Source organism: Eutrigla gurnardus (genome assembly GCF_963514095.1).
Source record: "Eutrigla gurnardus genome assembly, chromosome: 6".
NCBI lineage: Eukaryota > Metazoa > Chordata > Actinopteri > Perciformes > Triglidae > Eutrigla > Eutrigla gurnardus.
The window spans coordinates 27,728,102-27,739,714 of record NC_139920.1 but is presented as its reverse complement, the minus strand read 5'-3'; the positions used below and the strand labels follow the sequence as shown (position 1 = coordinate 27,739,714).

General features: G+C 41.6%; 2 protein-coding genes across 2 annotated transcripts in view; one reads left to right on the top strand and one right to left on the bottom strand.

Moving 5' to 3' along the window:
* The first annotated feature begins 3,535 nt into the window (after positions 1-3,535).
* On the top strand, positions 3,536-11,486 carry lpl2a (lipoprotein lipase 2 a). Its single transcript, XM_084011992.1, has 10 exons — positions 3,536-3,768; positions 4,527-4,723; positions 4,985-5,164; positions 5,973-6,084; positions 6,162-6,395; positions 7,430-7,672; positions 8,102-8,222; positions 9,512-9,730; positions 9,858-9,965; positions 10,500-11,486. Exons 1-10 carry the CDS (start codon positions 3,669-3,671, stop codon positions 10,519-10,521), a joined length of 1,536 nt encoding a protein of 511 aa, XP_083868118.1. The 5' UTR covers positions 3,536-3,668; the 3' UTR covers positions 10,522-11,486.
* The window catches only part of ccl25b (chemokine (C-C motif) ligand 25b), a 128,954-nt gene continuing 123,585 nt past the window's right edge, over positions 6,245-11,613 (bottom strand). Inside the window, exon 5 of the mRNA XM_084012014.1 lies at positions 6,245-6,263. The gene's annotated coding sequence lies outside the window, so the exon portion shown is untranslated. The remainder of the gene's footprint in view (positions 6,264-11,613) is intronic.

Genomic DNA, 11,613 nt, shown 5'->3' with positions numbered 1-11,613 from the left:
GAACCTAAAACCCCATTTCTCCAGCGTTATCAGAAATCTCTTTTTTAGAAATAATCGTTTTCTGTGATAAAAACCGTGTTTTCGTGTTTCGAGAGGCCAAATATCAAATATGTGCGTTTTCCCTTCATGTAATCGGGGCCTTAATGCACATCGCTGCAAACCCAAAGTGCATAAGTACACCAGCTGTGTGTTGGGCTCTAAGCCCGAACATGAGTGACCTACATATCGATGACCTGTGCTTAAATGCATCCTGTTCAGATGCTGCAGAGGAAAACCGCCTATAATGGCAGTTTGACCCTGCAGATGTGAAGCCTGTTTAGTCGATAACTGTGCAGTCGTTTGTACCAACAATATTGGGACGCTGCTCATCAAAGCATCACACATGATGAAAGGCCGCACAGTGGCTCTTTATATAAGTTGCTGCTGATATTGTAGAGCCGAACTCCCACAGTCGTGCTCGTCAAACACGAAGGGTGTTGTTGAAGACACTTGACGCTCACATCTAAGATGTTTTAACGATACCGGTTTGTAATTGGTTGTTAACGTGAAGCCAGCTTTCTCTAGGACTTCAAAACATATTATGAAACAGAGAACCGACCCACAGCATGAGTAAGAAGAAATTCCTTGAGTTTGCGGATTAGTTTCTCAGAAAGAGATTCCCACATGACTGCTGGAAGGCAGGACGGGCGTTGGGCAACAGTTGGGATCTGGAAGTGAAAGGAGTGAAAAATGTACCAGCTGTCGTCCCTTTGGTTTTGGATTATTCTGCTTGACACTTGAAAGGCAAAACTGCTGTTTGAAAGGTTAGAGTCGATCAGACCTACCAGAGATTCTCTTGACTTTTTAAACACTTTTCCAACATTGGGAAGAAATACTTGCACGTGTTTATTTGCTGACACATATATTCTGTACAAAATCAGCATTTTAGTATTTTTAAAACTCTTCCAAGGAAATTACATCAGTTGTTTCCAAACAACAGGTTGACTTTCTCATCCACTTCTAACATCTGGCTTTTCCTGTTCCAGCGTTCATTGGAAATTCACCTGAAATTCATCTGAACATATTTATGCATCATAATTATACTAATTACAAATGCAGTAAAAGCTTTTGTATTGTTTTTTTTTTTACCCTGCAGCGGACGACTAGTTCAATTCAATTCAATTCAATTTTATTTATAATGTCATATCACAACAGAAGTTATCTCAGGACACTTAACACATTGAGAGTCAATACAATTTCAAAGTCCCAACATCACCCAGAGGCAAGTGTTACAGCGATAGTGGTGAGAAAAAACTGTGTAAGCAACACTGGAATATAATTACATGTCTACAACACCCAATGGATGCAGGCATCAGCATCACGTTGCCCTGGAAACAACTTTGTTAAATAGAAGCTTAGCAGCCTTGTTACATCTTCCATAACATCACAAAACAGACAAACTGTGGAAACATTCCCTCATGACTTTGTGTTGTTAGTGGACGGGTTCTTGTTGAAGCCACAAAGGTAACTTTTAAACCTGTTCAGTCGCCTGAACGTGGCTCTGTACCGAACAAGAAACAGGATTGGGAATCATCAGACTTCATGTGATCATGTGCCATACCTAGAAATCACTGCAGTAATTAAGTCTTGGAAGTACGAATGGTGTCCAAACGGATTCTCCTCCTCATCCCGACGCCGGGGTCTTCCCCCGGGCCGAGAGGACGATAACAGGGTCTGTAGGAAGGCAGCAGTCCCTGCTTTTTCCTGGCAAATGTCGTCACCTTCGTAGAAGCGAAACAGCTCGTAAGCCAGCTGCTCGACTGTGGGAGCAAAGTCTGGTGTGTTTGAATGTGTGTGTAGACAGAATTCAGAACCTCACGACTCAGTTTGTGCGAGTAGCTGCAGGAGAAAGTAGGTAGCAATAGTAGGTTTTATGACGTGGGTATGACACTGATAACGGATCATTGGGTTCAATATAAATGGTTTCTTTGCCAGCGTTATCTTTATTGTTCAATTGGCCGTTGCTGCAACGAGCTTGTTGCTTTTCAACCATCACCTCGTCGGCCTCCTGCCCAGTTTTGCTCAAGTTGGAGTTTTGGGCACGAAACAGCCGCTGCGAAGCCAACTACTCTTGCCTGGACATTACCACACATTCCCCAGCTGGCAAGTAACAACCTTTTTACCCCGTTGGTGAGTGAAATGCTTTATGCAATAGGTCAAAGGTCAGCATTTAATGGAAACCAAGGACTTGCTGTAATACGTTGCATATGGCCAAAAGCTTTGATGATGGAATTTGTAACAAAGAATGTCTAAATGTTGCTGCTGTTGCAGGTATGTTGGTCTAGTCTGCCAAAATATAGAGAAGCGGAGTCTGAGCACTTAAAATAAAAAATGCAATGTTCTATAAAACCCCATAAAACTTACTTTCAGAATTTGATATTTACTCAAAGTTGCAAATATGATTAAAAAAAACAAAAAAATATTAAAGTGTAATGTATCATTAATCAAATTGAATGAGTCATTAAAAGGGAACATATGTGGAAATCACATCATATCAATTTTACAAAAATAAACATCACTTTTATGAAGCCTTCCCAAAAGCTGTGTGAAGTGCGCTAAATTGACTCACATGATGTCACTTGAGTCAGTGTCGGTTGGGTCTGTTTGAAAAGGAGTCTAGTTATTTTTAGTTATAGGAGAGGGATGCTAAATCAAACAATAGAGACACACTAAAAACAATGCTACCTGATCCATGTTGGTGTCTCCTCTCTCTGTCTCGCTCTAATGTCACTCTCTGGTGCCATGGCAACAGCACATCAGTGCAACGGGGCCCCAAAATACCCTTAAGAGTCCCCTCATATCCAGCCAAGCTGCCTGCACCCTGGAATGTCAGGAAGATCCATGTAGGTCACTCACGTGAGGCTCCTTGTTAAGCTCTCCAACATTCTTAAAAAGTGCAATATAGATAAAGTTTATTACAGTTTATTACTATCATTATTATAAATGCATATACTTATTTATCTGATACAGTCAACGATTAATAATAGAACACTTTTCAAACTTTCTTTTAAATATGTCTTTTGATTGCATTTTTTTTTTTGCTATTTCTTATTATTTCTTGTTATTTCTTTTTTTGTAAATTTCATATTTTTAATAATAATAATAATAATAATAATAATAATAATAATAATAATAATTAATAACAATGCTCTGTTGCTAATGGAGTAATCTTTCAATTGAATTAATGAATCAATTAAAAATGGAATGCAATTAAGCAATCCCAGCATGCAGTGGGCTCCCTGTCACTCATTCCTGCAGTTGGCGGTGGAAACTTCCATGGAATGAAGTTGGAGACATGTACGCCACATTCTCCCGGGTTTTATGGGCATCTTTACTGCCGACCATTGTCGGGTGACTCCTCATAATGATTTACCTCGCGTGTACGTTTCCATTCCCCGCCCGGAGCCCGGAGCCCGGCAGCCAATGGCTCGGCGGAGGTGCTATTTAAGACGCCGGGCGGTTCAAGGTGGCTCAGATATCAGCGCACTGCGCGCAACGAGGACGCACACGGACTCTCTCCGAGACACGGAATAACACACACACACACACACACGGGCTTCCGCCGCCAGCTCCGGTTGATTGTCGTCACTATTCAAAGACGAGTTTATCTGGAAGGAAACGCAAAAGACATGAAAGCGTGGCGAGTTCGCTTTCTGTACTTTGTGGTGTTGAACGCAGCTGTGCAGTATGTGACGTCTCTGGAAGAAGAGCTCGCGGACTCTATTTTTGGTGAGTTGCCATTTTAAATACAATGTCACACACACACACACACACACACACACACACACACACACACACACACACACACACACACACACACACACACACACACACACACACACACACACACATACATTAAGCATTGTGTCTTATTTACAGTACTTTAGGACGAGTGTAGGTTTGTGAGAATAACATTAGGGGTCTATTGGTCACCATGTGTCACGTGTCACACAGTTGTCTTTGTGCGTTTTGGTGAATATCCAACTCCTTTGGTGCTGATGTCTATGAGAGAAATGATTTTCACTTTCAGAAGCAAAACAAAGTGGTGAAAACGACTAAGTTATGTAAACATAATGTTAGTTATACATGTGCAGTTATGATGATTTGTGTTTACAATACGCCTCCCCACCCCCCCACTCTGAAAAAGCAGCACAGCCCCTCTGGAGTGGAGTCAGCTGACTGTGTCAGGACCACTGAAACTTGGGCAGATTATAGCCGGTGAGGTGGCAGGAACAAAGCTGGGAGGAGAAAAAAAAAAAAAAAAGCCCTCTGTGTGGTGGTTTCTATGGAGCTCGGTCTGAACCCCTGTAACCCCTGAGGACTGATGTTGTCTAAGGTGGGAGGCTCATTTACTGAGGGGCCCAGAGGAGCTGGGGCTTATTGGAGCCATTCAATCAAGTTAGCTAGTCGGGCGCCTCGGACCCCCCAAGCCAGAGCATTAGATCCGAATTCTTCTCTTCAATTTGTTGACCTTCCTCCTCTTCCAGGTAACTTCCTCGACCCTCTGAAGGACCTGTTCGACCACAAGGATGACGCCAATCAAACCGTCGCCAAATTCTCCCTCCGCAAACCCTCCCACCCCGACGACGACCTGTGCTACGTCACCCCCGGCGACCGCGATTCCCTGGCGGCCTGCACCTTCAACAGCACCTCCAAAACCTTCCTGGTAATCCACGGCTGGACGGTGAGTGGAGATGCCTGTTGTGACCTGCCCTCCGTCTTTAAAATGCCTCGTTCACGTCACTCAATGGGTTTAGAAACAGCGCCCGGGACTCACAGTGTGTCATTATGCTACTTCACCAAATTCCAGTGACATATACTCTCCAAATTCGCAGAACTTTCTCGACAAGCAGCCGCATGTTATAGATGACACTAAAGAACGCGGGAGCTGTGATTTTGTAACATGCATATGAAAGTTGTTTTGTTGTCTGTTGTATCCCAACAGTTGAGCGGGATGTATGAAAGCTGGGTGGAGAAGCTGGTGGCGGCGCTGTACGACAGAGAGAAGATGGCCAACGTCATCGTGGTGGACTGGCTCACGTCGGCACAGGACCACTACGTGTTCGCGGCTCAGAAAACCCGAGCAGTGGGAGAAGAGATCGCTCGCTTCATCGACTGGATCGAGGTCTGTTTCACGCCCAAGTTCAACCTTTCACTATCCGTAGAGGAGTTTTCTTCTTCTTCTTCTTCTTCTTCTTCTTCTGTAGCACTTTGATCATAGCACTGTTGTATTTAAGGTATCCTTGCTGAACAGCTACTACTTTAACTCTTGATTCTATTTTTTAGCTCTTATTTGTCGCCAATTAGGGTTGGGTAAAAATATCGATACGGCAATATATCGCGATACTTTGCCGCCCAATACAATATCGATTTTTCAACTCCAAAAAAAAAAAAAGATTCATGTTTAGACGCATGGTGAATGCAGTACTTTATCCTTTTTCATTTTATTTTCAATATTTATTCCAGTGAATTTCATGGGAATTAATAAAATGGAGAGGCTGTTTTGAATGAAATAGTTTTGACTCAATCCTTTTTCATATCTGATGTACATATACAGGTAATTGTGTTTCCATCTTTATTTATATCGCAATATCGTGATATCGTGATATGTATCGTATTGTGACCAAAGTATCGTGATACGTATCGTGATACGTATCGTATTGCGAGGTTCTTGCTAATACCCACCCCTATCGCCAATGATATGTTGTGGCTTTCTTTCGACAAATGTACTTATTGTAAGTCTGCTAAATGCCCTCAATGTAAATGTACTTCTTTCGTGACTCTCTTGTACCTTGTTGGGAAATAGTACTGTTCTGATACATCTAGCTCGTAAACAGGTCTTCTGCAATGAAACCAGACTTATTCTCTTGGAATGTCTTGGAGTGTTTGTCCCACTCATTTCTTAAATCACATTTCATTAATGCGATTTAAAGGAAACCACCAACATGCCTCTGGAGAACATCCACCTGATTGGCTACAGCCTCGGGGCTCATGTGGCCGGATTTGCTGGAAGCCACACAACCAATAAAGTTGGAAGAATAACTGGTAAATATGATTATTATCATAATAGAACATCTTGTAGTTGATTTGGTAAAAGTTAATTGTGAGTTCTTCGTCTGCAGGTCTGGATCCAGCCGGTCCGGACTTTGAGGGGGAACTGGCCCACAGACGTCTGTCCCCCGACGACGCCCACTTTGTGGACGTCCTCCACACCTTCACGCGGGGCTCGCTGGGTCTCAGCATCGGGATCCAGCAGCCCGTCGGCCACGTGGACATTTACCCCAACGGAGGCAGCTTCCAGCCGGGCTGCAACCTCCGGGGCGCCCTGGAGAAGATCGCTAACTTGGGGTTATTTGGTGAGAACTCAAATGGAACTGTAAAATGTCAAAACGTGCGCTTGAACTTCGTTTAAAACTAAATTACTGTGTCAATCAATATGTTGATGTTTTAAATTACTGCTTAAAAGCTGATTCCTATTTCTTTAAATATGATTTCTGAGAGCTAAACAGTTATTGTCACACCAGCAGAACGGTTTTTGATTATTTAGATATTCCTTCTTTTAATGATGACCTCAAGTGCTGTTTTCAAATAGCCTCAGAGATATTTAGCTTCACGTTATAATGTATCATTCAAAATAGATGCTAAGCAGAGGGACCAAGTCATTGTTTTGTAAGTCACAAGTCATGAGTCATGTTCCAAGATCTCTTGGAACTGACCAAATGAAATGCTAATAAAATGGCATTTAAACAACATAGTAATACACAATATATAATAGTATACATTTACAGAAATCTGTCTTTTTAAATGCTTTTTAAAGTGCACCTGAACGCAATCTTGTTGATTCAGGAAATGAAGGGACATAAATAGATTTGTGGCACATTTTTTCAAGTCAAAAGGCTCAAGTCTAAGTGAAATCACATGTTGGTGTAAAAGTCCAAGTAGAGCTGTTTTTTTTATTTTGACAAATTGGATTTAAAGCGATCAAACTTGTGATTTGAGTCATGTGACTCGAGTCGACGCCTCTGCTAGTATTTACAGTACAGCCAGTATAACCGACCTGCGTGGACAATGACGTGTTTGTTACAAACAGGTTACAATGCACATTTTTGTGATGATTGGTTCACACAGAAAACAGTCCAGCAGCTCCAATAACTCTGGAGCTGCTCGCCTTCCTCGGCGGTGAACTTTGTCACTGACAGGAGCACAATCACCCCATTTAGCACGGGCTGAAAATAAACAGAGGGCTGCAGACACGGCAGAGGGAAGGTCGGATACAGTGTCGGGGTGACGGTGGGAGAGTAAACCCATCTGAAGCGTGGCCAGGAAAGGAAAGGCGCTGACGTAATCGAGCCTGTGTGATTTAACCCGGTTGCCCTCGTTCCTCCTCCAGCGATCACCGACGCGGTGAAGTGTGAACACGAGCGCTCGGTCCACCTGTTCATCGACTCCCTGCTGAACGAGCGGGAAGCGGCCAAGGCCTACAGGTGCGGCAGCACCGACATGTTCGACCGCGGCATGTGCCTCAGCTGCCGCAAAGGCCGCTGCAACGCCGTGGGCTACGACATCAGCAAGGTCCGCAAGGCCCGCAGCGTCCAGATGTACACCAAGACGAGAGCCTCCATGCCCTTCAGAGGTCAGTGGACTTTGTATTTCATATGTTTATTTGACTTATTTAATTTATAGAGGTACACAAAGACAAGTTTGTGTAAAAATGAGACAAAATAGAAATGGTAGTAATAACAATGACATTAATTAAACAGAAACAATATATGAACACACATTAAATTACAAATGTAGAATACAAATAGATGAATAAATGAGTAAAATAACAAAATAAAATGGAAAACAAGAGGAGTAGCATTGTTAAATTACTAACCCTCATATTTTATATACATATTATGTAATAGACCGCGTCACCCAACCCACCCACATACACACAATTTACATTTTAACGAAAAAACCTTCTGATTGAAAAGTCATTGAAGATTTCTGAGTTCAATCATTTCAGTTAATTTCAGTATCTGTTGTCCGATACATCTGATTTAAAATGTTCCCAATGCAGTTTACCACTATCAGCTGAAGATCCACTTCTCCAGTTTGGTGAACCGTTGGGAGATGGAGCCGTCCCTCACCGTGTCGTTGTACGGAACGAGAGGAGACGCCGAGAACCTGGAGCTGAAACTGTGAGTGTGGGATTAAAAACCAGCATCTTTATGTGAGTTGTTTTGAAACGGTCACACGGTAGTCGAAAGGAAGTGTAAACATGATGTAACCGCAGACTTGGCAGCGTTTGACTATGTGGGGTTACATCATGGCTCGGCGGCGTTTATGAGGCTGAGCTCCATGACATATTCCTCCGGCTGCTATAATAATATGATTTCTGATTTTTACACATCCCACTGTAACTGTTTTAGCTGAACTCTTTAATTAGTATTTCTTTCTATTTTATTATAGTATTTTATATATATTTTTTAATCTGTTTTATTATGTCATCCTTATAATTGTATTTATTGTGTGCTGTAAATGAGGGAAACCTCAGTGTTTCTTTCTCTTTCTTTCTTTCTTTGTTCTTTCTTTCTTTCTCTTTCTTTGTTCTTTCTTTCTTTATTCTTTCTTTCTTAAAGGAGTCATCACCTGGTTTTATACGTATCCAGCCCCCCTTGGATCGCTTTGGATCAATTCGTAAAACTTATTAGAAAAAAAAAAAAAAAATTTAATCAAACATTGAGCTTGTTCTGACCCTTTTTCGTACCGCGATTTTATCACGCGAGATTACGCGCGAGGTTTTGACTGGTCCGGATGTGCATTGTATAATATGTAATGAGGCGCGCGTTGATTCGCCGCAGGAAGGACAGAGCCGGGGGGGCTTGCCTGCATGCAGACTCCAAAACATAATGGCGGCGCTTCGGCGATTTCAGGTAGCGGACGGGGCGGGGTTGGGTGGTGAAAGAGGGGTGGGCTTATGCAAGTAGCCGCCACGGTGACGTCACCGAAGGCGCAGAATCAAAATCTCGTGCTTTAGGAATGCACACCCTTGTGTGCTATTCCTGTTCGGAAAAAGAGCAGAAGCGAAAAAACGGCGCCACTTTCAAACTCCAGCCTTTCAGGCAAGTTTCAACTGAGGTCAAACACAGATATGCATGTTTTAACAAGAGAAATTGCGATTTCCGGGTGATGACTCCTTTAAAGGATCCCCATTAGTTTATGCCGTAGCAGTTTGCTAGTCTTCCTGGGGTCCACAACAATTAATACAGTCCTATAATAACTTTAACAGTTAAAATACATTACAAATACATTGTAAAAGTGTAGCAAGAAAGTAAATTACGAAATGTAGCACAATATACATTATATAGTGTATTTCACATAGTAAACAAGTAATAAAACGATACAGCTTCACCAGTATCTCCAGCTGAAATAAAGGTCATTGATTGATTGATTGATTGATATCTCTCTCTCTATGTTTTCCCGGCAGGAAGGAGAAAATAGCCACCAATAAAACCCATTCATTCCTGCTGGTGACGGAGAAAGACATCGGAGATCTGTTGATGCTGACGTTTAAGTGGGAGGAGACGCACGGCTGGTCGGCCTCCAACATGCTGAAGATGGTTTCCTCCTGGTGGTCAGGTGACTCGGACGGCGGCGACATGGAGGTTCACAAGATCCGCATCAGAGCTGGCGAGACCCAACAGAAGTAAGTAAAAATACTGGAAAACACAATTTTTAGTAGTAGAAGTATTTCAAACCTGTAACTCCTTTGATGAAGGTATTTCAGTGGATGAAGCGTCATAATGATGGTTTGTGTTTTGTGTGTTTTTCAGGATGGTGTTCTGTGTCAAAGACCCCGAAGCTCAGAAATTAACACAAGAGGTCACGTTTGTTAAATGTAAGGATGCGTGGAGGACAGGCCGGAAACAAAATCCAAGAAGGTAACATCTGCAATTTAGTTTGACTAAAACTTAAGTGTTTTTCAACCTTTCCAGTCGTTTCCCATATTTCCGTATTTAACATGCTCATCATCGACATGTATGTCCACTAAAAGTGCTTGTTTCTGCCGCTGACAGGCTCAGATTGTCATTATAAGTTTTATTCTTATTAAGTCAAATAATACGACATGAATGGAGAGGACTCGCATCACATCCATATTGTTGAAATCAGCCCAATATTCAATCAAATCTCTTAGATAACACTAAACTACGCTTTAGTTTTCCACCGTTGTCTTCCGGCAACAATGTCACATGACACAATAACAGAAGGTAAAAAAATGTTGGCTTCGTAAAACTGTCAGACACTTATAGTAACAATCTGAGCCTGTCGGTGGCAAAAACAAGCACTTTTAATGGACATTACAGAGGAATGGCAACGAGCGATTGGACCAAAACATACGGAAAAGGTTGAAAAATCAAATTAACACATTAGTGTTAATGCATTTTGATTAAAACACACGTTTGCTTTGTCTGTAGAGTAACTCTGGAGAAACACTGACCACGAGGAGAAGATTCCACCGGTGAACACCCTTCATTCAATGTCAGCACTTATAATTTAACTTATTTTATTCTCAAATGATGCAAAATTCTCACACACAGCCTTGTGTATATATATCCACAAAAAGTTATTGTTATTTAAAACAAAACCATGTGTGAATAATGTAAAAAATCTTTTGTAAAAAGCTTGTTTTATGACGTGTAAACTGTCAATCCGGTGCTCGGTTTGTGTGTGACCGACTGGATTTATGTCCCGTTGTGTGAAATACCTCAAGTTTAATCTGGAGATGACATCACGGCTACTGTGATGAATCCGTTCAGGTGTTTAATGCAACAGGGTCCAGTTGATTTGGTGTTATAACTAATGGAGCGTTCACCACTGTGTGACTTCGGGAACAGTGTGCCTTTACTGTAAACTCGGTACGCTTTACTAGTATCTTCTATGAACTTTGTGACCTTTACTGTCACACCTGAACATTCGAAAGTTACTTCTAAACCTGTGCAAGATGTGACTTTGAAGCCGTTACCTCAAAGAATTACAGTTTTATGAGGTAAGCGATGCTCAGCGTGAGTTAGAAAGTTTATGTCGATGTTTTCTTCTGTGCGTGTTTTTAAAATCTTGACTAACTGCTCTTTTATTCAAACTACATTTCTCGTTCTTTGAGCAACATTTAAACCCTTTAGAGACTCTTTAGAGATCGGTACTGTGATCATTGTGACTTTAACCCCACCTAAAAATGTTGAAATGTTCTACTTTTGCACTCAAAACGGAAGAGATAGATAACTAAGTTACTTGTAGAGTTTTGTAAATAATACAGATGATTTTAGTATGGGACATTGTTCGTTATATATATATTTTTAATCTGTAAAATGTGCATTTCTATCAGTACATTGTTGTAAATACTTGTAAATATTCACTGTGCTGTATGAATAATAATAAACCAAAACTGCCATTTGGGAGGTCAACCTGAGCCCGACTCTTTTATTTTAGGGTCGTGACTGAAAAAAGATAATATCAACGTTATCGCTCAACCTTGATTCTGCAAGGTTGTTTTATTCCTTTTCTTATTTATTATCGGTACGCAACCTGTGT